Source organism: Meriones unguiculatus, chromosome 16, assembly GCF_030254825.1.
Source record: "Meriones unguiculatus strain TT.TT164.6M chromosome 16, Bangor_MerUng_6.1, whole genome shotgun sequence".
Taxonomy (NCBI): Eukaryota; Metazoa; Chordata; class Mammalia; order Rodentia; family Muridae; genus Meriones; species Meriones unguiculatus.
Genome location: NC_083363.1, coordinates 2,857,740 through 2,882,992, shown reverse-complemented (window position 1 = coordinate 2,882,992; position 25,253 = coordinate 2,857,740). Strand labels below are relative to the sequence as shown.

Below are 25,253 nucleotides of genomic sequence, written 5' to 3'. Positions count from 1 at the left end.
AAGAAAAGCCTCTTCCGGGCATACAGTGGCAACAACAAGCAGTTGGGGACAGAGAGAGAAGCTGTCCTTAAGCAGAGGCGCTGGCCTGCGATCCCCTCACAGACCCCACAGAGACCAGGCTCTGTCCACCTGCAGACCAAGCAGCTCCGGAACCTGCTGAAAATGACGGAGGCTCAGCAGCTACCCGGACAAGCTCCCGGCTTCCTCTGTGGTAATCTCGATGTCCTTGGGAGCAGAGGGTCCAGGGCATCGTCAGTCTTTGCTGCCAGGCTCAGAGTGTCCAACAGACTTTCCTGTGGGCTAGGACTTGGGGGACCGGCCTGCTCTGTCTTAGCAAAGCAGGACAGTCAACTCCCCAGTGTCCTGCTTGTCCACAGTTTGGACAGGGTCCTGGCGACAGGCAAGGGAAAGGGGAGTTTTTCATCCAGTGGCCGGTTGTGCCACATTCCCAGCAAGCTCCAAGTGGAGTTCTTCCACCACATCATCAGCTGTGTGACCTTGGGGTCACTGCTAGAACCTGGGGGTCTTTGTCATCGTCAGCCTTTTCCATTAAACATTTTAAATGCCGTAGTCAACGGATCTGGAAAGGTTTTGAGGACCTTTATCTAGTAAGTGTATTTAAACTAAACAAGCTTTGCTTGTTTCTAGTGACTTGTTTTAGGCTTCACTTTGAGAACATATACAGGAGGTTAAATAAAGCTTATTCCTGTAATTAATTACATTAGGACTTAGCATGACAGTAGGGAGAGCTCTGCACACATTAAAGCATTTGACCATTTATACACTGACTATTAACCAGCATGTCTTAATTGTCTTCAACAGTTTACAATAAGTCAGTAGCTTTCATAAGATTAGGATTTTATAGCTTTATCCCTGTTAAGTTTGAGCCTTAAAAATAAGAGTTAAAGATCCTTTAGCATCAGAAGAAACCATCCATGCAATAAACTTTAGTCCATAGGAAACTGATTTCTTGAGTTGGGTGTGGTCGCACACGCCTGTGATCTTAGCTCTCTGGGAGGCAGAGGAAGGTAGATCACTGCAAGTTCAAAGCCAGCCTGGTCTAAGCAGTGAGTCCATGAGAGCCAAGGCTACACAGAGAAACCCTGACTCAAAAAAAAAAAACCACAAAAAACTTAAAAAGACTGGTATCTTTAACAGTGTGCCATTATAGAGTATCATAGTTTTTGTATGACTCAGTTTATCCAAATAACTAAAGCTTAACAAGATGAGCAAAGACAAAGAAGCTAGACAAATATTAGTGTCCTGTCTGGGGCACAGCTGTCAGCTCTCAGGTGAAGAACATGGGACCCCGAAATCAAGGTTCTGTTTCTGTCAGGAGAGACTGGAGTGCTTGAGGGAGAGGACTGCGGGCTGGGCAGGGCTCCTGGTCTCACTGGGGGAGGAGGAAGTGGGTTTCCTATCACACGTTAAGCTCAGCTCTGTTAAAGGAGATGATCGGTTTCAGATGATACTGAAGTGTCACAGCCCTTTGTCTAAGTCGCTGTATTAAGCTGTATTAACAGCAGGAGTGTTGGCGAAAGCTCATAGCTGCTCAGCTTGCAGCTCAAACATTGCTGCTCAGCTGGCAGGCTCAGGCCCTGACATCCGGAAGGCAGGTCCAGGTGTGGATGTTTCACCTGAAGTCAACACTGAGCTCAATTGGGTCAGGCAGGCTTGACCGAGGCAGCTGTGGCTGGCCTGGAGTCCAGCAGCAAATCTCCAGGGAGGTGGGAAGCCCTCTTTTCACCATAGTTAATGACAAATCTCAGGCAGCCATCATGGAAAGCTGATGGTGTCACGAAGCACCTTTATTTCCTGTGAAATCAGGGATGTATAAACCTTGGGCAATGGGAGGGGTTTGGAGGGTGAATGTGTTTGATTCCCTGGGCTGGAGGTGCTAGGGATACTTGATTTACATGTAGTGGTTCAGCACCTCATTTACATGGAGTAGCATGGTCCTATCACAAGAAGGAGAACACGGGACTTAGTTATCCTTTAGCTGGAAAACTCCCCAGGTACAGTTGAAGGTCATTTGCTTAAAGCTTAGATCTCCTTAGCACAGGGTCGGTATTTCCAGGAATCTCCAGGTGCTTGCTGAGCTGGTTTCTTCTCAGGAAAGGAAAGGGCCTGTAGTCCTCCCTGAGGGCTATGTGACCCTGCTTAGAGGTTTTAGAGTTCAGGTAGGGAGGGTACCCCACAGAGAAAGGGAGTCACTGAGAAAGGTATAGACTGAACTCAGAGGCCACCTGGAAATGTCAGACTTTGACCTTGTCTAGAATCCCATGTATTACTGTGAAGCTGAGTAGACCTTAGAATTATAAATGTTATTTATCAAATATACCTGGGCTGGAAAGATGGCTCAGCGGTTAAGAGCCCTGGCTGCTCTTCCAGAGGACCCGGGTTCAATTCCCAGTACTCACATGGCAGCTCACAACTGTCAGTAACCATAGTTCCAGGGGATATGACAGCCTCACATGACATGAATGTAGACAAAACAGCGGTGCTCATGAAATGAAATTTTAGAAAAAATATGTGTCTGTGTCGTATTTATCAAACATCCCTTGTTCCTTATCTACATTTATCAATGTGGTCTTGCACAGTTAGCCAAGACATAAGAAGTTAGACATACTTTTTAAATCAGCTTTTGCTAATCCAGGTAGAGCTTTATAACCTTGAACTTTGTCATCATAGACAATAATTGTAAACCTGAGGTAATCACATATACAGTATATGGTAGCAAATATAACCTTAAATTTTCATCATCATGAAGAATTCACACCAATCCAACATATTTGAGAGTTGTTGCTGCTTCCTTAGACTAAAAAGAGCCACAATGAGAAACAGAGCTCATTAGGACCAAGAAGTTCTACCATTGCTGCTTTATATCACATGGTCATCGAAGATCGTGAGGTCACACGGCATGTACCCTTTAACCTTAGTAAAGATGGCTGCCAGCCATGTGGCTGCTTACATCCTGATGAGGTCACCAGCCAAGATGGAGGAGGGCCACATGGCTGCTACTTTAAAACATCTGTTTTTGTAGTACATAGTTATATAGTATATTATATGGTATATATAATATATATTAAATGAAAGCTGTATCCAAGTTGCATACACATATACACACAGAGATGAATCATATATAATATGTTGCAGCAAATGATGACTACCTGTGTATAGATTTTAATTAAAAGCTTCTAGTTATAAGTTTTCTTAAAATATTTATTTATTTATGTTATATATGTGCATGGCATCAGATCCATATATAGATGGTTGTGAGCCATATATGTGGTTGCTGGGAATTGAATTCAGAACCTCTGGAAGAGCAGCCAGTGCTTTATACTGCTGAGCCATCTTTCCAGTTCCTAGTTATAAATTTAAAGCCATTTTTTTTTTACAGATTTTATTGATTTTACTATACCCAATGGTAAATTACAAATTTTGAGATGAGCATAGTCTTAAGAGATTTTTTGAGAGCAGAGCACAGAGATTAAGATTTTTTGCAGCTGAAAGTGGAGAAAGTGTCCAGCAGAGGGAGTGCAGATACAGAGATTTGGGGATCATTTGTCTGTGCAGCAGCAGTTGGTACAATGTGGAAGAGTTTGCAAATCACATGCACCAATATTTTGGCCATTGGTCTTTACTGTGGCTAAACTGTTATGATGAAATCTGAGTCCACAGAGGAAGAGAGAGGTTGTTGCGCGGGAGGGAACTTCGATGAAGTCTGTGCTAACAAGTGGCTGTGAGGGAAGTCTTGACGTGGCTGCTGGAGCTGAGCCTCTCAAGTGGGCTTGGGGAGCACCTGGCCCTCGAATGTGGGTGGTTCTCAGTTTACCAACAGGGCTGGTCTGCTCTGAGGCAGTGGAGCAGTGCTGGAGAGTGACCGAAGTGGAGGGACAGGGATTGTGCCTGGGGTCTGGTCTTAATGAGCGTTAGCATCCATCCTGCTTCTAGGTGAGGAGGCTACTGGGTGGATGAGGGCGGAGATGACAGAGAATAAAAAAACATGAGATGTGTCCTAGACACTCTTCTGTTGCTGTGAAGAAGTGTCACAACCAAGGCAACTGTTAAAAGAGAAGGCATTTAGTTGGGAGCTTGCTTACAGAGTCCTAGTCAGTCCTCATCATGGTGGGGACCATGGCAGAGAGAAGGCAGGCATGCGGCTGGCGCAGTGGCCAAGAGCTACATCCTCACGTATAGGCTGCAGGCAGAGCAGGACTGGGCCTGGCATGGGCTTGCAAAACATCAAAGCCCACTCCTGGGGATACACTTCCTAAGACAAGGCCACGCCCCTAATCTTTCTAATCCTTTCAAAGGGCCCCAACCCTGGTGGCAAAGTATTCAGATATTGGGGCTATGGAGGCCATTCTTTTTAAAATTAACTAACTAATTAATTTTGTTCTTTCAAGACAGGGTTTCTTCATGTAGCTGTCTGTCCTGGAGACCCTTTGTAGACCAGGCTGGCCTTGAACTCACAGAGATCTGCCTGCCTCTGCCTCCCTCCTAGTACTGGGATTAAGGGTGTGTGCCACCACAACCTGCTAGACTAGAGAATACCTGACCAGTGCCAAGGCCTGTCTGCTAGGTGGTTAGAGATGTTAACGGCCACACAGTCTCAGGAAGGCTGACCCTGAACCTACTGGTGTTGGTTTTGGTCTGGGGCTGCCATGTGTTCAAATGTGAAATACTGGCTCCCAGGGGGGGCTGCTCCTCGGGACAAGCACATTTGCCGGTACACCAGTGAGTGGATGGCATGTAAACTTTGCCTGCTACACACCTCCTAGCCTCTCTTCTTGGCCAGCTAAATCACCCAGTATCACTGACTGTTCCCGACCAGGCTGCAAATAAAGCTGCACTTTCAGAGCACACAGAGACTGGACAGCAAATGTTACAGCTAGTCCTCTTAAGAGTGGACGCTATGCCAGTTTTTCCTGAACCCTCCTCAAATTATGCCTTCACCCCCAAACAACAAAAACGAACTTATGAAAACAACCACCCCGCTCCCCAAAGGCAAGGTGGGTGGTTTTTTGGTCATTTGTTGGGCTGTGGAACTTTGTTGTCATTTAGGGGGGTTGGTTACAAGTCATTATTAGTCCTGGTTGGGGAAGAGGCAAGGTGTCGGAGGCTGGGCTCCAGGCTCTCGCTCTCCTCTTTTCTCTGTCCTTCTTTACTATGTAGGGGGGAGAAGGGTTGAGAGGAAAGGGGGTGGTGGTGGCGAGATATAAAAATAATAGAGGAATAACAGGATAAAAGGGTAGATACTGAATCTATCTTCAACTGTAGAGCTATTGCTATTCTCAAATATTTCTACATTGATGTGGATTATTGTATATCGATACAGGTTAAGGTCTTCACAGACTTAGATTGTATATTGATGGGGATGTAAAGGCATTATTGTTAATAATTTATTTTTATTTCACGGACGCTGGTGTTCTTCCTGCAGGTATGTGTGAGGGTGTCACATACCCTGGATCTGGAGTTACAAACGCACGTGAGCTGCTGTGTGGCTGTTGGGAGCTGGACCTGTGTCCTTTGGAAGAGTACCCTGTTCTCTTGACTGACTGAGCCATCTCTCCAGCCCCTAATGTTATTTTTGATACACATAATGTATGCATGTTTCATGTATGCATGTGGCACCTATGCAACTCATTTAAAAATACAATGTGAAATTCGAATCCTTTTAAAAGCTGCTATTACAAACTTTTTTTTTTTTTAATTATAGCATTCTGTCTGCATGTGTGCCTGCAGGCCAGAAGAGGGCACCAGATCTCACTATAGATGGCTGTGAGCCACTATGTGGTTGCTGGGAATTGAATTCAGGACCTCTGGAAGAGCAGCCAGTGCTTTTAGCCTCTGAACCTTCTATCCAGCCCTTAGGATGATTAAGTAATGCAAGTTAATATTTAGTCAGTCAAACTCATGCTCTAGTTTAATACAGAAACATGTTTCCAAGGTTGAACAGAGGGATAGCTAAAGGCAAGCAGCGCATGCCTGTCCAGATCTGCTGTAGGTAATGGTCTTCAGAAACCTAGAGACCCCCAGAATATACCATTTAAAGACGTTTTTATTTATTTAAAGAATTTTTGGACAATGAGACATGTCAGCTCCTGACAGCACCCTTTTTTGACTTCAAGGAAGATGATGAGCATCGATTGAAGAATCTCCTTGCTTTAATGTGAGAGGCTGCCACGGGGCAAATAAATAAATAAATAAATAAATAAAATAAAAAGCAAAACCTGAAAAGCAAAACACAAAAACTGTCCTACTTGAGCTACAGATGTCATGCTGTTCAAGCAAGAAGTTGATTGCCAAAGCTTGCCAAGACACGACAAGAAGCCCTTCGTCTTTTCTGCTTCACACAAAGGCCTGCCAGATATTCTGGGCCAGAAGGCTGAAGAGGATGCTGTACCAGTTGCTGAAAAACTTGGTTGACTGTCCTGGTAGCCAAGTGCCTCTAAGTCATTTCTGTTTTGGAAGCTGCTTGCCCTGCACATCCTACAAACTCAGGGAATATTTATTCCTTCTTAAGTCTGTTCTGGGGTTGAAGACTAGACAGTTATAGTCTTTAAATTAAGGTTGAGTTGTTTAGGATTTAAAAAGATACAGGACTAAGTAGAAATTTTAGGTTGTTAAATATCAGCTGTAACAAAAGTGTTTTGGGTACAAACTCTGAGCTCACTGGGATAGGATAGACGGCATGTCTAAGCTGCCAAATGCGTGTGGACTGTGAGTGTAATTATTACACGATAGCTTTCATATTTGTTCCTACTGTTTGTGGTTAGAAAGAGCTTTTTTTATTTACAAGCGAAGGGGGGCATAGCGAACCCCTGAAAAAATTATTGTGGACAGCCTGGTTAAGAACCCTAGTACTTCTCCCTCTGCTTCCTAAGAGCTGAGGTCATGGTGTGTGCCACCTCACCTCTTCTCCCCATGCCGCAGGCCAGGACACGACAGAGAGACCCAGTGGCCTGTGCTGGCCGAGGGAGGACCTGTCCATGGTGGCCTCTCCCTTCTGCCTCTGTCCTCCACAGATGTCAAGCTGCTGTTGTATGTACTTTGCATCTCTCGCCTTGCTGAGTCAGTAATGCTGTCTTGACGGAGGAGGAGGTGAGGAGAAAATGCCCCATCTAGGATTGGTGAGTGGAGAACTCATGCCCCCCACAAACGCCTCCTCCTCCCAGCATCGAGGAAGGCCTGGTTGGCAGAGGTGGCCGATCTCTGAGGGTTCAAAGCTAGCCTGAAACTAGCTCTCTATAAATTCCAGGCAGCCAGAGTGACATAGTGAGGCCCTAAGAAAAACGTGTGTGTGTGTGTGCGCGCGCGCGCTCACACGCTCGCTGGCTGGCTGGGTGGGGTCCAGGATGAACAGTACAGAAAGGGGCTATACTGAGGGGTGAGAGGGCATCTTGACCTCTGTGGGACCACGGTGGCACTTTGCCTGGTCTGCCATGGGCATGGGGACTGGAGGATGGGTGGGCCGTAACTGACAGTACCTGGGATCACACAAGAGAATCCAAGGGAGGCCATCCAGCCTGTTACCTGCATGAGCAGGAGGGGAGGCTGGGGCAGGATGCCAAGGGCAGTGGGCGGCCAGAGGGCACATGCATTTTGCTGAAGGCCTGTCCTGGTGATCTTGGAAATGTCTGGGACTCCTGACCCCGAGGCCACAACTGGCTCTCACAGCCCTCTCCCTTTTCACTTCAGACACCAGCAGTGATGAGAATCTTCCACTTCAAACTCCGAGCTCTGTGCTCGGCGGCTGACCAACTCCATTGTGGAGCCTCTACCTACCATAGGCTAGCCCGGTTTGACTGGGCAGTGGGATTGTGCAGAATAAGCCCTGGACACCCTCTGACCCTGCACCTGCTCCCCTTCATCCTCTCTCCTCCAGCTTCACAGGACAGCAGTTCTCTTTTCTTTAGGTTTTTGGAGAAGAGGTGTAACTAGTCCAGGCTAGCCTGGAACTCATGTAGACAAGGCTGATTTCCATGTGACAACCCTCCTGGCTCTGCCAACCAGATCCTGGGATTACAGGAATTTACTGCCACGGCTGGCTCCTCCCTTCCTCTTCATTTGAATATTATAACGGTGGGAGAGAATTACATGGGAGTTAACCTCTGGCATCACCTCCCTATCCCCAACACTGAACTGTCAGCCAGGCTGGCCTCAAACTTACAGAGATCCACCTGCCTCTGACACCCAGTGTACTTTTAATTCAATGTGTTTGGGTGTTTTGCCTGTACAAGACAGTGCGCAAAGTGTGTCCTGGTGACCGCAGAGGCCAGAAAAAGGGCGTCCAATATCCAGAAACAGATGGTTGTGAGCCACTATGTGGATGCTAGGAATCAAACTCGGGTCCTCTGTAAAAGCCGCCAGTGCTAAGGCTGAGCGGCTTCTCCAGCGCCCCTACCCCGTCCCCAACCTCCCAGCCCTACCCTGAGGCACACACAGAGAACTGCAGGTTCAAAGAAGAAATGAGCAAATCTGTTGTCGGTAACAGAATGGGGAGGGGCCTTGCTCGCCTTCCCCAACTCCTGCAGGGTGGGCAGTTAGGGTCGATAGAAAAAGCAGTGGTGGGCACAGGTGCTGTGCTGTACAATATACAATAACCCAATATAGACGCTTTGTATAAAAGCCGTTTGTCCTTGTTTGTGTCCTCTGGCTGTCTGGCTGGAGGGCATTGGAGACGAAGCTGGCAGGCAGGGTGAGCCGGGACGCAGAGGCACCCGGTGATCCACATCCTCTGACTGTGCCCTTGGGAAGTCATTTTGGGTCCTTAGTGGGGGCGTAGCAGAGCTCTAGCGGCCTGGACACCTTCCAGAACTTCTCATTCACAAGCTCCAAGGTCAGGGAGCCATTCAGCGTCTAGGGAGGAGGGAAAATTGGAAAAGGAAATGGACGAGCAAAAAGGGAGAGAAAAGCAAAAGGGGGTGCAGCCTAACAGGGGTCCACAGAGAGGGAGGGACGGAGCCGGGCGGCGGCCACCCTGGGCGCGCTCGCATTCCCGCCTGCTCCGTCCCAGCAGCCGCTCACCGTGAAAGCTCCGCCCCCGGGCGCTATGTAGATGGTGTACTGCTTCTCGCTGACGCCTTCCAGGCTGGGCAGCGCGGACTCCTCAGGACCTTCGCCTCCTCCAGCAACCCCACTCTCCCCGCCACCCCCATCAGGTCCGCCTGTGTCCGAGGCGCCCCCACCGGGCCCTCCAGGCTCTGTGGTCTCCTGCTGCTGCCTCCGCTCCAGCGCGATGCGCAGCGCCAAGTACTTGGAGAGGTGGTCCACTGTGGCATTCCCAGTGGTCTTCACGTACCTGGAGGGGGTGGGGGAACAGAGTGCTGGAGCGGAGACCTATCCCCGAAAGGCCTGGCTTGGGGCTCAGGTACCCCAGGCTGGCCTCGACCTCCCTGCCGCCCTTGGTTGGTGTTGCTGCGGAGCAAACTTGGGGCCTCGTGCGTGCTTGACAAATGCTCTGCCAGCGGAGCGCCCCCACCCCCCACCAGGCCTGAGGCCCCCTTCTGACCAAGGGAAAACCTTCTTTTCTGAACTTCACCCCGGAGGCTCCTCACCTCGTCTGGCAGTACTCTCCTTTCTCCACAAGCAGGGGGTGGGGCCGGAACACAAGCTCGATCTCTCCACCTGGCTCTGGAGGGCTGGGAGCCCCCGGGGGGCTCGGGGGGCCCAGGGTTCCCCCTCCCAGCGTGCCGCCCCGGTCACCAGAGTCTTCAGAACCAGCTCCCCCGCAAACCCCGCCAGCAGCACCCACCCCTGTCCCCACACTGCTGCCCCCCGCACCCCCGCCACGGGGTCTCTTGGGAGCAGGGCCTGGGGCCGAGTCGGGGGCGGAGTCAGAGCTTACGTCCTCCCCATCCCCTTCGGCCTCCCCAGGTTCTCCTTCCCCCCCACTCATCGTCGCCGTCTGATCGGATCCCTGCATCGGCCGCCTCACACGCTGGGCCCTGCAACAAACGATCCCGGTTAGAAAGAGCGGGGTTCGCATGTTCGTCTCTAGCTGATGACTGAGCAGGCTTAGGCGAGGCTCAGTTGTCTGAGAACACACGCACGCGCCTTCAGACGGGCCCAGCGTCAGCTGCATGACTGACCCCTGAGGGTGGACGGTCGGGCCGTCCTCCAGACAAGACCCACACCTGTGCAAGGCCTGCATCCGAAGGCCCTCCTCGATGCTGGAGCTCAGCGCCTGCTGGTTGTGCAGGCGGCTGAGGCGGATGAGCACGCGGTCCTGGTGGGCCTCGTACTCCTCCCGGCTGGGGTAGATCTTGGAGATCAGGGCGTCGAAGTTGGGGTCCGGCCGTAGCGACCGCTTGGACACCAGCTTCTTCCGGCAGGTGGGGCACTCCTTGTTCCTGGGATGGGGGGAGGAGGCTCTGTAGGGTGGGTCCCCGTCGCCGGTGCCAAGACTGTGCCACCATGCCCCGGGGTGGACATGTCCCCCGCGTTACCCGCTGCGCAGGGCAGTGACGATGCAGTCGGAGCAGAACCTGTGCAGGCACTCCTTGGTGGTCATGGTGTTCTTCAGCATGTCCAGGCAGATAGGACACATGAGCTCCGAATGCAGCGACCGAGGCGACACCGCGATCTCCGTGCCATCCATGATGGCCTCCTGGGTCATCAGCCGTGGGGTGGGGAAAAGGGATGTCAGAAGCAAGCTTTGGGAGAGGGAAGGTGCTGACCAGCTGAGGACGATGGGAGTGCCGCGGTGGAGGAGACCAACGGCCCGAAAGCTACCCGGAACAGGAAAGATGAGGGCTCCTTTACAGGGAGAGAAGGACCGGAGGGGAGAGGCTGGGATGGCGCAGATCTATGGCTTGGAGCGTATTTGTTCAACAGATTTATTTATTTATTTGTTCGTTCCTTTATTTGTTTATTTATTTATTAGGCAGGCTCTCACCGTAACCCTGCCGGGTCTCTAACCAAGCTGACCTCAACCTTGGAGCTCCACCCGCCTCTGCTTCTGGAGTGCTGGGGTTAAAGGCGCGAGCCGCCACAGCCGCCCGCAACAGGCTTTCCTGGAACTCTCAGAGCGGGGCTGCCTGTCCTAGAACTGCCTGTTAGGGCAGATTCCGACATCCAGCTGCACTTGTGTGAGAACACGGGAGAGGGGGCTCTGGTTAAGCTCGCGGGCTGAATGCGTGTGCCCGGCGTGTGGCTGCAGGGTGGGAAGGAAGGGTAACTGCTGGCGTCCGTTTGCGGTGCTTCAGCTAGGACAGTAGTGTGTGCCGCACCGCTCCGGCTCCGCTGTTTTGAGGGGCTACATCGGATTAAACAAGGTAGGTGTAGAAGTGCTTTGAAAAGATAAAAGTTGGTTCCGAGGCGGAGTCGGGAGGAGAACAGTGCGGTGGGGGAGGGGAGGGCTGGCGGGCGGGAGAAAGCTGGGACTGGGAGGTCCCTGTCACCTGCGGGGTCCGGTGCAGCTCATAGAGACTCAGTTCCCACGTTTTGCTGGCATTCTGGGCATTCGCCGGCGTCGTCATGGTGACGGGGCGCAGACCCCCTCCAAGCGGGGCTCGGCGGAGAGAAGTCTGGGGGGGGGAGGAAAGGGGACGCTGTCGGGGCCGCCCCTCTGCAGACCCCGCCCCCGGGCCCGAGCGCGCGCCCCGCGGCCCCTCACCCGGCTCCAGCCGTCGCGCTGCCCCGCCGCGCGCCTCTCCCCGGGGACCCCCGGGCTCCGCCGCCCCGGTCCGCTCGCTCCGCGGCCGCCGCTCAGGCCGCAGCCCTCGCCGCCGCCGCCGCCGCCGCAGCCATGGCCCGGGCGCTGAGGCCCGACGTCACTTCCGCCCTCCCTGCATCCCACCCCGCGACGGAGACGTCACCGCCCTCACGGCGCGCTCCACGCGCGCCGTGGAACCGGGCACCCCCTCCCCCGCGGGGCGCGCGCGGAGCCGGCCGGGTGGGCGCTGGTGCACGTGGGGGGCCCGAGGGCGGAGCTCCCCTCCGCCGCGCGGCCGGCCGGCGACCCCCGGCTTCTCTCCAGCCGGGCCCGGGACGCCGGAAAGCCGGCCGCAGCCGCACCTCTGCCGCTGGGAGCGCGGCTGCGGCGGGGTCCCGGGTGTGCGGGGACCGTCCCGCGCGCTCCGCCCGGCCTCTCCCCTTCGAGGTTTGGGGGCGGCGGCTCGGGACGTCCAGACGCAACTCTCGGCCGGAGCCAGAGACTCGAGAATTGCGTTTGGACAATCAGGAGCCGCGGCCCGGGGTGGGGAGGGAGGCGTACCGGAGGCACCGGGCAGGGAGACGCCACGCGGAAGCGGGGACGGCAGATGGGGCGGGTCCCCGCGAGGGACTCGGGGAACACACGAGTGAACGTCGGGCGTGGGAAAGTGGTCAGAGCGTCTCCAGGACAAGGAGTGAAGGAAGCGGACCGGGAGGAAGAGAAGAGGAAGGAGCCGGGCTCTCCCGGTTGAGGGCAGGAATAAGGGGCACAGAGGAAGCGGGCGCGATGGGCGTTCGTCCCCCGCTAGCCTGCGCTGCGGCTGCCAGGGGGTGGCCAGTCTCCGGGACAAGTTAGCAGTGGGTCCCCTCGCCCCGCACCCCAGTTACCCCTACTTCCCTGTTCTCTCCTTCAGTCCGTGGCCAGTCCTTATGTGGGCGCCAGAGTCGATTAGCGCGGACCCCCTCCCCTTCCTCCTCCTCCCAGCCCCCTCCCTTCTGCTCTCCTCCAGCCCCTTTCATCGGCTAGTCCATTCCCCTAATCCTGGCCCCCTCCCCTAATCCCCCCCATCCGACCCCAGGCCGGCTGCAGCTATTGTAAGGTGGAGAGAAGGGAGGGGAACGGAGAAAGGAGGGGTGGGGGAGGGCCACCTGTTCCGAGACCCCCTTCCAAGGCCAGACTGGACACCAGGATAGGGCCAAGAACAAATCACCCTTGGGGACCATAAGGCCCCGGGGACTGGGGGGGGGGGCATGACTGGTGCCGCAGAGCCAATGAGAGGGGGTGTGGACAGGCCCCCTCCCTCCGAAAAGACCCAGAGTGTCACGCACACACAGTGACACACACTCCTTCCTCTCACACCCGGCGGCGGGGGTTGCCCTGGGAGACCAGGCAGTGAAAGGGAACAATCCTTCGGAAAGGGGAGAGAGGGGGAGGTGGGGAAGGGTCTGAGGGCTCGGACACAAGAAGAACCGGAGGTGGCAGGGAAGAGGATTTGGAATTTATTAGGGTCACAAGCGCCCCTGCCTCCCATAGTCAGCGTGCCCGAGCCACACACCGCCGTCCCTTTTGTAGCCTGGGAACTCAGCGTCCCCGTCCGCGGGAGGCCAGGCAGCGGTGGGGGGTGAGCGAGTCCAGCTTCCTCGAGGCTGTTACATGAAAAGACCTCCTGAGAGGGACAGAAACATCGGGACAGGTGCATGGGTGCTGAGGGATGCGGTCGGGCACCCGCTTCCGTCCCTTCAGGCTGCAGGGCCCCCTCACTCTCTCACGGTCCATCCGTCTGCCCTCCCCATGAAGGCCTCCTACCGGTGACTTCCACGGAGGCCCCTGTGATGTAGCCACTGTCTTCGGACGCCAAGAACGCAACCACATCTGCCACATCTGGGGGAGGGGGCGGTGGGGGAAGGGCGGTCTCACTTCCTCAGATCCGGAGTGGCTATGCCCCCAGACCCCTAGGCCCACGCCAACCGTTAATCCCTGTGCGACCTTTTCAGAAATAGTACAGGTTTGAGGTCGTGTCCCCTCCGAGCCTTCTCCCAACCCGCGCTCACCCTCAGGGTCCCCCATGTGCCCCAGCGGGATCATTGCAGTTACCTGTAAGGAAACACGTGGGTGAGAGATCCTTTCGTGGACTTTTTTTTTTTTTTTTTCTCATCCAGCATTACGTCCATGTCTGGATACTTACTGTTTGCCCGGGGCCCGGCCAGCTCTCAGGGACCTCTGACAGACTGCCCTGCACCCACAGCCTACCTTGTCCTTCACTTTCTCTGGCATCTTCCGGGTCATGGGTGTTGCAATGAACCCCGGGAGGACCGAGTTACATCGGATGCCGTGTCTGTGGGAAGAAGAGCGGACGCTGCCCTGGGAAGGACACTGACCCTCCCCCTCAGCAAAGTCCCCCAGGTAGCACCGGCCTGACCCACCGTCCAAGCTCCCGGGCTGCAGTCTGGGTGAGCCCAATCACTCCTGCTTTGGAGGACGCATAATTTGTTTGTCCAATATTCCCCACCTAGGGTGAGTCAGAGACCCAGGGTGAGTCAGGAAGTCTCTGGGGGAGCCGCTTCCCCGTGCCCACGTGGCTAGCTGGCCTGGCCCAACTCGTCCTGACCTTTCCAATGATGCTACTGATGTTGATGATGGAGCCGCGACAGCCGCTGGACACCAAAGCCTGGGCTGCAGCCTGAGTGACTAGGAAAGTGCCCTGGCACGAGAGGGTAACAAGGCTCGCGAGAGCGGCTGGGGTGGCAGCCCTCCTTCAAGCCCTTGCCCAGGCTGGGCGCGGGCACGAGCCACAGGTTCAGAGATCACCACCTTGAGGTTGACGGCGATGACTCTGTCCCAGTCGTCTTCTGACATGTGGAGCAGAAACTCATCGCGTGTGATGCCCGCACAGGACACGACGACAGATGGCGGGCGAGCGAAGCAGGCCTAGGGGAGGGAGGGGGAGGCTGACACCGAGGCCACAAAGGGCCGGGCCGAGGGGCTAGGCGGCGCGGCGCCCGGGTCACCTGCACTTGCTGCAGCAGGCGCCCGGCTGCGGGGGCCTGCGACACGTCCGCCTGGAAGGCGGCGTGCTTCCCGCGCGGCGCCCCGTCCTCGCTCCCCGGGCCGCTCAGCAGCCGCACGGTGTCCTGGGCCGCTGCCTCGTCCAGGTCGCAGGCGGCCACGGCGGCGCCCTCTGCCGCCAGGCGCACGCTGATGGCCCGGCCGATGCCGCTACCCGCACCTGAGATGGGAGAGTGCGCGGGAGCAACGGGCCGAGGTCAGAGGTCACGGGGCGCAAAGTTATAGAAACTCACAGAGGACCAGGGACCCCAGAGAGGACTCTCGCTGACATGGCCCGGGCACCCCAACCCACCCCGGGTGGGAACCCCTGAACCTGTGACCAAGGCCAGCGCGGAGCAAAGCCGGAGTTGAGACGCCATGGCGGCTGTGGGCGGGCGGGCCCGAGCCCAAGCCAATCCGAGCACAGTGGGGGCGTGGCAAGGCCCAGTCAGGGCCCAATGGGAACCCGGCTAGCCATAGGCGTCCCGCAGCCACCAGCGCGAGGACCTCCCACCGTGGGGGTGTGGCCACCCATCGCCCCTTGGTGGGCCCTAGTGAGTCCAGGAGACAAGGGGCCCGATCCCCCAAAAAGACAAAGGCTGCATGTGAGGCAGAAGATCCAAGTACTTTATTCTGATCCGTTCCATTCAAACATTGGTATAAAATGAATAGCAGGCTCTGAGACTACCAGGGCACATCCCACCCCATCCCCAAATCAGGACTCACGATTGGTATCTCCCCCACTCTGGCCAGGCCTCCCCAGAAGCCATCACTGACCAGGAGGTACCGGGAAAAGGTAAGGTGGGGAGCACCAGCAGGCTACTGTGAGCCCAGCCCCGCTGTTTCTCCGGAAGCTGCAGGGGTGCTGGGTGACGCCCCACACTCTGGGCCCGCTGACCTCTCACGCTGTGTAGGGCTGTCACATCTGTAAGGCCCCCAAAGACATGGTTCTCCAAGGCAAAACTCCTTCCTCTGGCAATAGCGCTGGCCAGGCTCCCCACTGCCTTTATTTGGTAGTTGGGGGCAGAGAATCGGGAGGGGTAGGACAGGTCACCCCAGCCCTCACTCCAGGTGGGCAATCAGTACCATCATGAGAACCCCTCCCAGCAACCCCAGCACCTCCAAAAGTGACTGCAACGGGGACGCCTCTCTCAGCAGCTCAGGCAGCACAGACACTGTTGCTACATAGATAAAGCCACCTGCCGTGAAGGGCAGGACCCAGCCGGGACCTGCACCTCCTGCCACCTCGCCGCCCACCGCCCCTCCCTCGGTGAGAAGGGCACAGGCTGTGCCTGCCAAGGCTCCTACTGCGGTCAGGAGCTGCAGACGCATCGCCTGGGGGCAGAAAAGAGAAAGACGTGGTCACCAACAGCCAAAGACTAGGTGTTTCTAGACAGGAGAGAGATGGGCAAGGGCTGGGGAGCAGCCACCAGCAGTTCAGTGCACAGGCGTGAGGAGGGGAGCCTGGACCCCAGGCACCGACAGGGCAAGCCCAGCACCAGGAAGCAGAGGCAGGCGGCTGCCTCAGGCTCCCTGGCCAGCGAACAGCCTACTCCTACTAAAAAAGTGTCTGCCTCAGGACCCAGCCCCCAAGAGTCAGGTGCAGAAAGCGTTGAGGAGGGGTACTAAACAGACAGCTCCTGCAGATCCTTTCCAGGCTGTACAAGGGAAACAGGGCGAGAGGAAAAGGAACACCCTCCTCCACTTCTGAAGGGCTTGCTGCTGACGTAAGGTAGCCCATTAGGAGCTAATGACAGGTGTCAGGTGTTGGCACCAACCTGTTTCTTGCTGCAGCCAGACTGGACCAAGATGGCAAAGTCCCCAACCTCGTGGGGCACCTCATGCAGCAGGACTGTCATTGTGGTCAGGATCCCTAGCCCTCGGCCCCCACGGAAGGACGCGCCAATGGCCAGACCGTCTGTGAAGTTGTGTGCCAAGTCAGCAGCCAGGTTCAGGTACCCAGACACACGCAGGTCTTTTGCAAAGAGACAAGACAAAATGATTGAAGGTCCCTGCCTATCCTCATGCTGCTTCACAGTGGCCTCTCTAGAGACTCCCCACCACCTACAGCACGCGCTCTGTGAATTCAGTGACTCCACCAGCGCACCCCTTACCTGAGCCCAGCTTCTCTCCTTCTGGACTTGGAGGTTTCACTGGGCCGTCTCTGGGCCTTGTGTTTCCTCCTCTCCTTTTCCGAGTGTCTCCTGCTTCTTTTTCCTCTTCCTCTGAGCTGGGTTTTTCATTTGAAGGAGACCCTGAGCAAGGATAGGAGTTGGTCAGGGCGAGGGACAGAGCTGAGGCCTGCTCCACCTCATGAGCTCGAGCGAATTCTGTGGCAGGCCGTGTGGGCTCACCCTGTCCTCCCTGTCTGTGGCTTCCGTGTGTGTGGCCGTCTCCATGTCCACCATGGCTGTGTCCATGCCCTCCTTTCACGTGCCTCACGAACTTCTCCACCACAAGGAAGGCAACAATGCCACTGAGAACCCACAGTCCCACAGAGAGAATGGGGCCCTGGCCTGGGAACAGAGGCAGTGAAGCATGAAGGGAGATGTGGATGCTGGACTTCTCAAGCACAAGAGCTGAAGAATTAGAGGAGGCAGGCCTTTCCCAGCACCCCTGTCCCTCCCCTTCTCACCGCTGTGGGAGTGTCCATGTCCAGGCTGCTCCACAGTGTGGTGAGAATGAGGCTCTGTGGGAAGTAGGAAATGAGGCTCAATGTGGGAACGCTTGGCTTGACATATGCATATTTGGGTACTGCAGTCATATAAAAGAACAAGAAGGCAGCTTCCAGGTCCAGAAGTTACTTACCCAGAGCATGAGGGATAAGGTGCAGGAAGGCATCACCCAGGAGCCCCCCAGAAGCGAAACTGAGCAGGATCTGGAGCAGAGAGCGGTGCCTGGGAGAGTTGGACTCCACCGGGATGAGAAAGAGCACGAGGAAGGGGGCAGCAGAGATTAGCACTGTGGCCCCCAGCGCCTGGTGAAGGAGAGGCAGAAGGCAAACGTGGAGTTTTCCGACGATCTCGAGCCAGGCCCTCTTCCCCACACCCCCTGGGGACTCACATAGGCCCAGAGGGTGAGAGTGTCCAGGTGGTGCTTGACGCCTGGAGCCCCAGCCTCCCTAGAGGCTCCATGGCTTTGCTCGTGGGCATGTCCATGTCCTCTGTGGTGGAGGCTATCGTGGGAGTGGCCATGGCTGTGACCATGGTGCAAATCCTCGTGTGAATGTCCGTGGTCGTGGCTGTGGGCATGCCCATGCCAGATGCTCTCGTGAGTGTGGCCGTGGCCATGGGCATGGCTGTGGCCGTGGTGGAAATCTTCATGTGAGTGCCCGTGGCTGTGGCCATGGAAGTCCTCTTCCACGTCTTTGTGCAGGCCATCACGACCCCCGTGTCCGGCCACCAGCAGCCCCAAAGCCGCCCAGGTCAGCAGTCCCACCGCCACCCAGTGTGGGGCCCGAAGGCCCCTGGCCATCACGCCGACCAGAGGGGCAGAGAGAACGGCTCCACTTGACGCTCAACTCTACCTGCGCGGGGTCCTCCTCTACACGGCTTGCTCCCCCTTAGAGTGTTCCCAACGCCGCGTCTCTTTCTCCCCACCACCCTTCGCGGAGGCAGGGGCCCCGCCCTCCGACACCGCTCTAGCCTCCGATCCGCAACTTTACGGTCTCTCTGGGCCCCCGTCTCTATGGCCCCCGAGTTGGGGAAAAGGCCCGGGAAGCACCGCGAAGGAGCAGCAGGGAGTGCTCACCGGGTCCGGGATCCTCTCGGTTCTCGGCTTGCTGGGACGTGGCACTCACGCCTCGAGCTCCCGCGAGATCAGGAAGTCCGCTCCCGCCGGCGCCCCGCTCCCTTTACCAACATGGCGGCGCCCCGGGGGACGGCGCGGCCAGGGCGCGAGCGCGCGTGCGCGCGGCGGGGGTCATCCGAGGGGACGCCGCGCGAGGCGGCTGACAGGCGGGGCGGAGGCCGCCTCCGCGGGTTCCACCTCGGCGAGGGGGCGGGAGCTCGAGGCGAGACTTCCCGTCCGTACCAAGATGGCGGCCGCGTCGGCGCTGTCACCCCGGGGCCGGGCCGAGCGCGGCGCCTGAGCGGCGCGGCCGCGGGCCGGAGCCCGCTCTCCTCGGCGCCCCCTCCCCCGAGTGCCCCCGGCTCAGCCCTGCGCGCGGCCCCGGCGCCCCTCCGGCTTCCCCACCCGCGGCCCCGGCGTCATGTCTTGGGCCGCTCGTCCGCCCTTCCTCCCGCCGCGGCATGCCGCGGGGCAGTGTGGGCCGGTGGGGGTGAGAAAAGAGATGCATTGTGGGGTCGCGTCCCGGTGGCGGCGGCGGCGGCCCTGGCTGGATCCCGCGGCGGCGGCGGCGGCGGCGGCGGCGGCCGGACAGCAGCCCACCCCGGAGCCGGAGCCGGGGGAGGCTGGCCGGGACGGGATGGGCGACAGCGGGCGGGGTGAGTGTCCGGTGGGCCGCGGCCGGCGCCCCCTCCCCGCGCCCCCGCCCCCTTGTTTGTAAACACGCGCCCTCTCCATCCCGGGGCCCAGTGCCCTCCCCCGGGGCGGGGCGCGGCGGGGGAGCTTCCGCCCTCCAGGTGCGGCCGCGCCGGGCCTGCGTGCGAGGTATCGGGCGTGGGAAGGACACCGTTCCCGTCGGGCTTGGAGGGCTCTGGGCGTTCGAAGGCTGGGCTTGTGCTCGGGAACCGGGGTTTCTTGTGTACGCTTTGCTCCGAAGGTACCGAGTTGGGGACGAGGGGTTCGCTGGTCCACCCCCACGTGCTTCTCCTCTGCCCCCTCCCCCCAGGTCAGCTGGGATGACCCAGTAGTCTCTACCCGGACTGCCTCCTCCCGCGACTGAAATTGGGAGTGAAGTTGTTTGGCCACTTGGTGTTTCTGAACTCTGGGGTTATGGGGTGCGGTGGGTCAGGGAGAATTAAAGTGTCCGTTTGGATGATCAAAGGACTCACTTTCTCTTCTTGTCTTTCCTGTCTGTGTGTCCGCCTGTGTGTATCTCGCTCTCAGATTCGCGAAGCCCAGACAGCTCTTCCCCAAATCCCCTCTCCCCGGGGATCCCTCCCTCCCCTCCTCCTGGCCCACCTCTTACCCCATCAGCACCTCCACCTCCAATGCCACCCCCTCCACTGGGCTCCCCCTTCCCAGTCATCAGTTCTTCCATGGGGTCCCCTGGTCTGCCCCCTCCGGCTCCCCCAGGATTCTCCGGGCCTGTCAGCAGTCCTCAGGTGAGAGGGGGTGACCCACTTACTGCCTCTCTGCTTTCATCCCCCCTCCCCATCTTCCCCATGACCCATTGACCTGTCTGGTTCTCCAGTCCGAGCAGGCCTGTGGTCTCAGACCCCTTCCACCCTCTGAAGCGAATGGGCTTTTGGTGCGTGCATCTCAGCGTTATTTTGAAAACAAATAAAAACGCTAAGCCCACAGGGAATAATTTTCTATGTCCTTTTCAGCTCACAGTCACTTTCTGCCCTTCTGGTTTCATATACCCTTCCAAGACGCGTGTGTGCCCTTCAGAGCCACTGTGTTGCACAATTACAGAAGGGTGGATATGCATTCTTGGGATTATGCTTCAGGGAAGGCCCTTTACGTTAGCCCACAGTGTGCCCAGTACCATCTGGAACGGGTTACCCAGGGCCTGCTCACGAGCAGGGAATGGTTTCCCTGACGTGTGGGTCTCTTTCCGAAAGGTCTCCTGTGACTTCCCTGTCTCCCCCATCCCAGATAAACTCCACAGTGTCGCTCCCTGGGGGTGGGACTGGCCCCCCAGAAGATGTGAAGCCACCCGTCTTAGGGGTCCGGGGCCTGCACTGTCCACCCCCTCCAGGAGGCCCCGGGGCTGGCAAACGTCTGTGTGCAATCTGCGGGGACCGAAGCTCAGGTATGGGGCTCAGCGCAGGTGCGGAAGAGGAAAGAGCGTACGGGCTGTTTACCACTGCCTGTGGGGTTCCCAAGGGTTCCTGAGGCTGGTTGGAGCAAAGAGGCCCGTGGGACCTTTAGATGCATATCAGATGCAGGTAGGGGCAGAGAGGGGCTGGTGCGGGGTTTCTGAATGATGAGGACGGGGCAGATCGGTAGGGGCTCGGTGTGGGGGTGCGCATGGAGCTCTCTTACTGCCACGCTTCTCCCCTCCTAGGCAAGCACTACGGGGTTTACAGCTGCGAGGGCTGCAAGGGTTTCTTCAAACGCACCATCCGGAAGGACCTGACCTACTCGTGTCGCGATAACAAAGACTGTACAGTGGACAAGCGCCAGCGGAACCGCTGTCAGTACTGCCGCTATCAGAAGTGCCTGGCCACTGGCATGAAAAGGGAGGGTAAGGACCCACCCCAGGCTGGCCTCAAGACACATGCCCTTCTCCCACCTTGTGGGAGGGCCCAGAGGAGGAACTGGGAAGGATCCCGGATCTCTGGGACTGGTCTTTCTCTCCTCCAGGGGCGAAGTTTGATGTCTCTTCCCTGTCCTCCTCAGGCTGGTCCTTGGTACCTCGCTATGTTTCTGTCTCTAAGTTTCTGTCTTAGTGGTTGCCCCTCAGGTTAATCCTGTGGTGCTATGGGTCGTGGTTTGGTCTTAGGGTGAGATAGCCTCTTACCCAGGTTGGCTCTCTGTTCTCTCTTCTCCACTTCACACGGCCCCTTCCTTTCTTGGCTGCCGTGTTCTTTCTCTGGTCTCCCAGTCTTTCCTGAACCCCTGAGATTCTACCTGGTTAAGCTACAGAATCACTGAAGAGGTCAGGACATGGGGTCCCTCTTCTCGGACTCTGTCTAACTAGACCTGATTCCTAGAATTCTAAGACAACATTTTAGGCCTTATTTTGGTCTAATTCTTGCTTTAAAGAAGACGAATCTCAGCTTTCCCAGAGTCACGCAACAGTGGAGTGGCAGGACCAGAATCGGAACACATACCTCGGAGGACCCAGACCAGGGTCAACCGACTGCTGTCCTATTAGTTAGCAGAGCGTACATTTTGCCATCCGCCATGTCTGGGGTCAGATGTATAACTGGCTGAGTATTGCGAGAACTCAGGAGGCTATTTAATGTCTCGCACTGAGAGTCCTTTTGCTTTCAGATTGTCCAGGGGATGTTGCCCCTGAGAAGGCCTCGAGAGGATTTTAGACCCCTCACAGCTGGCTTCTAATTTTGCATTTCTCTCCCCATCCCACAGCTGTACAGGAGGAGCGTCAGCGGGGGAAGGACAAAGATGGGGACGGGGATGGGGCTGGGGGCGCCCCCGAGGAGATGCCAGTGGACAGGATCCTGGAGGCAGAGCTTGCTGTGGAGCAGAAGAGCGACCAAGGCGTGGAGGGTCCTGGGGGCACCGGGGGTGGCGGCAGCAGCGTGAGTGGTGGGCTTGATCCCTTCTTCCTCAAGATGGGGGTTTGGGGGAGGGGTCCAGGTGTGCTTCCTCTCTCCTCTTCCCTTCCTTAAACCCCTCCACACCGTGTCTGGAACCAAAGGCCTTTCAGTAATTTGAGGTGAATCAGGTGTTAGTGGCACATGCCTATAATCTCAACACTTGGGTGGATCTCCCTGAGTTCAAGGCCAGCCTGGTCTATAGAGCAAGTTCCAGGCCAGTCAGGACTGCATAGTGAGACCGTCTCAGAGTCTTGTCTCTGTTTTGGGGGGAGAGCTCCTTCATCTCTGCTCCCACTGGACAGTCCCAGATCAGTAGTGGCTTCTGTGACTACCACAAGAGAAGCCTGAACTACAGAGGTGGGTTTAGATGGGGCTTGAAGGTATGAAGGAGTCTCAGAAGCCCCTTACAAGGGAGGTGTCTTACCCCTGTCTCTGCAGCCAAATGACCCAGTGACTAACATCTGTCAGGCAGCTGACAAACAGCTGTTTACGCTCGTTGAGTGGGCAAAGAGGATCCCACACTTCTCCTCCCTACCTCTGGATGACCAGGTCATACTGCTTCGGGCAGGTCAGTGACCTTGAATCTCTTTGATCTCTTGACATTTGGTCCCTCTTTAGCCTCCTGACCTTCAGTGACCCCAGTAGCCTTGTCTTGCATATTCAGGGGCCCCAGCTTGCTGACTTGCTCCCTATTTTCTCTGTGCTTTGGATCCCATGGCCTGATGTCTGGCTGCTGACCCTTAGTGCCCTCTGGCCCCTAGGCTGGAATGAGCTTCTTATTGCGTCCTTCTCCCATCGGTCCATTGATGTCCGAGACGGCATCCTCCTGGCCACGGGTCTTCACGTGCACAGAAACTCAGCCCATTCCGCAGGCGTGGGAGCCATCTTTGATCGGTCAGTGGCCCTTGGCCAGGCTGGCCAGTAGCTAGAAGGGGTGAGGCTATAGGCTGGTCCGTGTCCAAGGCTGGCTGAGCTGTGACCTTTGAGTGACCTGCAGGTCCCTCTCCAGGGTGCTGACAGAGCTAGTGTCCAAAATGCGGGACATGAGGATGGACAAGACAGAGCTTGGCTGCCTGCGGGCAATCATTCTGTTTAATCCAGGTAAGAGGAGGCCACCCAGCCTCTCAGCCCAAGGCAGCCTTGGAGCCTTCTCTTCTCCAGCGGTCCCCCTCAGTAAGACCCTCAGCCCAGAAATCTCTTAGCTGACCCTGAAAAAGCCTCTTTACTGATGATGCCTTCCCTTCGGACCCCGTCCCATAAACCCAGTTTGCCTCATTTCCCTCTGAAGCATCCTGAGGGCCACCTGTGCATGTCTGTGTGTCCTGACTTGGTTCACCTGCCTTCTTTTCCTCTTCCTCTTCCTCCGTGACCATCCCAGATGCCAAGGGTCTCTCCAACCCTGCAGAGGTGGAGGTTCTGCGGGAGAAGGTGTACGCGTCCCTGGAGACCTACTGCAAGCAGAAGTACCCCGAGCAGCAGGGCCGGTGAGAGGGCTTCAGGGCTGTGGCCCCTCAGGGGGTGAGGCAGGGTCTGCCCAGGGCCTGGATGGTTCTGACTCTCACTCCCTTCCGCCCCCAGGTTTGCCAAGCTGCTGCTACGTCTTCCTGCCCTCCGCTCCATTGGCCTCAAGTGTCTGGAGCACCTGTTCTTCTTCAAGCTCATTGGCGACACCCCCATTGACACCTTCCTCATGGAGATGCTGGAGGCTCCCCACCAGCTGGCCTGAACCCACACTCGGGCGGGCACGCGTGTGCTTCTCAGCAGCGGGGTGGGAGGGGCCGAGGGCCCAGCCAGAGCCGTGGTGCAGAGCAGGAGGGACTTCCCCAGCCTGCAGGGGTTGGGCAGCACTTTCAGGGCTTGCGTGGTCTCCAAGTCAGAGGGGACCCCAGATCCTGTGCTGACTACGTGTCTACCTTCAGTGGCCTTGAGTCTCTGAATTTGTCGGGGTCTCCCATGATATGGGTGATTTGTCATCCTGGCTCCCCAGCACAAAGCACTGGCCCTGTCCCGGGACCCTGCTCCCTTTTCTTCCTGCCTCACTCTTTCTGAAGAGTGGGATGGGGCTCCCCCAGAAAGGGGTGTTGTGGGGCAGGCCCCCAAGCTGATGGTCATGGGAGCAGGGCTCTGACAGCCCTTCGTCCTCCCAGACTTGGCAGAAGGGGCAGGTCAGCGGTCTGCTTGTCTCCTGTCAGCCCCTCCTGCAGTTGGACTGAGGAGTAAAGGGGGGTAGTGGACAAGGGGGACCCACTGCTATTTTTAATTTCCTGTGAGGAGAGACGGCGAGTTAGACTCAAAGAAGTACTGTACAGCCCCAGGTTGGCTCAAATGCCAGGGCTGGAGGTGGCGTGGGCAAGGAGGCAAGGGCAGTCTGTCCCTGGCGCTCTGCGGGGCTCTGCCTTGCTCATCCCCAAGAGGTCTGTGCTGTGAGGGGGCGGCTGGGTGGCTCTTTACAGCTGCTCCCTAGCCCTTCCGCACACAGGCTGGGAACAGGATTGCTGGGGCATGGCCAGCTGCAGAGATGGGTGCTGGGCTGCATGGGTTTCGCCCTGGATCTCTTTTGGGGGGGTTATCCCCTCCCTCTCTTTCACTCGCACATAAAATCGCTTTCCAGTTAAAATACCTGTTTTCTGGACTGAGGTAACTATGGGAGGTGGGCACCATGGCAGCTAGGTGTGGGGATATCCGGTGAGACCCTGACGCGTTCCCTGGATGCTGCCACAGCCCGAGGTTCCCTGGGGCTGCAGAGGCGCTGCAGGGCGGGCGACAAGGCGAGCTTTGTTGGGAGGGGGAGAGGGTGTGCCAGGTTGGGGGCGGGGCTGCCCAGGGAGGAGGGAGCGCGGCTGCTTCTCAAAGGCGCCTTGTTCGCGGGTGCCCTCCCAGCGCCAGCGGGCGGCGGCGTCTCTCACTCCAGCTTTCTCCCTGGCTGCGCCGCAGGCTCCGGGCAGACCCGGCACCGTGCCCGCCCTTAGGGGCTCGCTGGTCTCAGAGTTACCCTCCTAGAGCGGCCACGTCCCTGAGTGACCCCCTCTTGCCAGACCCTTCCAGCAGCATCACCTGTCTCCTCGGTCCTGTGCCCCTTCTCACTCTGCTTTACCTATCTGGTATTCCTATCTCTTGGGGCATTTGGCCAATTTGCCCACCTCCCTCTGCAAGACTAGCCCCCCCCCCCCCACACACACATTTGAGTCGCT

At 57.0% G+C, this 25,253-nt stretch overlaps 4 protein-coding genes across 13 annotated transcripts in view; 1 reads left to right on the top strand and 3 right to left on the bottom strand.

The window, feature by feature from the left end:
• The window catches only part of Rxrb (retinoid X receptor beta), a 150,255-nt gene extending 125,576 nt beyond the window's left edge, over positions 1 to 24,679 (top strand). The window contains exons 2-11 of one of the 5 annotated variants that reach the window (XM_060369099.1): positions 19,068 to 19,152; positions 19,718 to 19,935; positions 20,432 to 20,588; positions 20,844 to 21,023; positions 21,872 to 22,044; positions 22,501 to 22,630; positions 22,824 to 22,956; positions 23,060 to 23,163; positions 23,441 to 23,546; positions 23,641 to 24,679. In XM_060369099.1, the coding sequence (XP_060225082.1) occupies positions 19,134 to 19,152; positions 19,718 to 19,935; positions 20,432 to 20,588; positions 20,844 to 21,023; positions 21,872 to 22,044; positions 22,501 to 22,630; positions 22,824 to 22,956; positions 23,060 to 23,163; positions 23,441 to 23,546; positions 23,641 to 23,788 (1,368 nt within the window). In that variant the 5' untranslated portion in view covers positions 19,068 to 19,133 and the 3' untranslated portion in view covers positions 23,789 to 24,679. Of the gene's footprint in view, positions 1 to 18,789; positions 19,153 to 19,188; positions 19,431 to 19,717; positions 19,936 to 20,431; positions 20,589 to 20,843; positions 21,024 to 21,871; positions 22,045 to 22,500; positions 22,631 to 22,823; positions 22,957 to 23,059; positions 23,164 to 23,440; positions 23,547 to 23,640 lie in introns of those variants that run through there. The other 4 variants (XM_021629743.2, XM_021629737.2, XM_021629747.2 and 1 more) reach the window with 4 other exon arrangements.
• On the bottom strand, positions 8,463 to 11,798 carry Ring1 (ring finger protein 1). Its single transcript, XM_021630206.2, has 7 exons — positions 11,624 to 11,798; positions 11,409 to 11,534; positions 10,455 to 10,615; positions 10,143 to 10,358; positions 9,564 to 9,953; positions 9,034 to 9,307; positions 8,463 to 8,865 (listed from the first exon to the last, which is right to left on the bottom strand). Exons 2-7 carry the CDS (start codon positions 11,484 to 11,486, stop codon positions 8,764 to 8,766), a joined length of 1,221 nt encoding a protein of 406 aa, XP_021485881.1. The 5' UTR covers positions 11,487 to 11,534; positions 11,624 to 11,798; the 3' UTR covers positions 8,463 to 8,763.
• On the bottom strand, positions 13,139 to 15,107 carry Hsd17b8 (hydroxysteroid 17-beta dehydrogenase 8). Of its 6 annotated transcripts, none has more exons than XM_021629761.2 (9): positions 15,042 to 15,107; positions 14,671 to 14,888; positions 14,474 to 14,590; positions 14,271 to 14,363; positions 14,086 to 14,171; positions 13,913 to 13,997; positions 13,714 to 13,756; positions 13,469 to 13,543; positions 13,139 to 13,328 (listed from the first exon to the last, which is right to left on the bottom strand). In XM_021629761.2, exons 1-9 carry the CDS (start codon positions 15,085 to 15,087, stop codon positions 13,312 to 13,314), a joined length of 780 nt encoding a protein of 259 aa, XP_021485436.1. In that variant the 5' UTR covers positions 15,088 to 15,107; the 3' UTR covers positions 13,139 to 13,311. The 6 variants fall into 6 exon arrangements, with proteins under 6 accessions (XP_021485436.1, XP_060225098.1, XP_060225099.1 ...); XM_060369115.1 differs by having other exon boundaries at positions 13,139 to 13,308; XM_060369116.1 differs by having other exon boundaries at positions 15,021 to 15,087.
• On the bottom strand, positions 15,314 to 18,583 carry Slc39a7 (solute carrier family 39 member 7). Its single transcript, XM_021629751.2, has 7 exons — positions 17,771 to 18,583; positions 17,516 to 17,684; positions 17,343 to 17,396; positions 17,062 to 17,223; positions 16,822 to 16,962; positions 16,486 to 16,682; positions 15,314 to 16,042 (listed from the first exon to the last, which is right to left on the bottom strand). Exons 1-7 carry the CDS (start codon positions 18,179 to 18,181, stop codon positions 15,770 to 15,772), a joined length of 1,407 nt encoding a protein of 468 aa, XP_021485426.1. The 5' UTR covers positions 18,182 to 18,583; the 3' UTR covers positions 15,314 to 15,769.
• Positions 24,680 to 25,253: the final 574 nt, after the last annotated feature.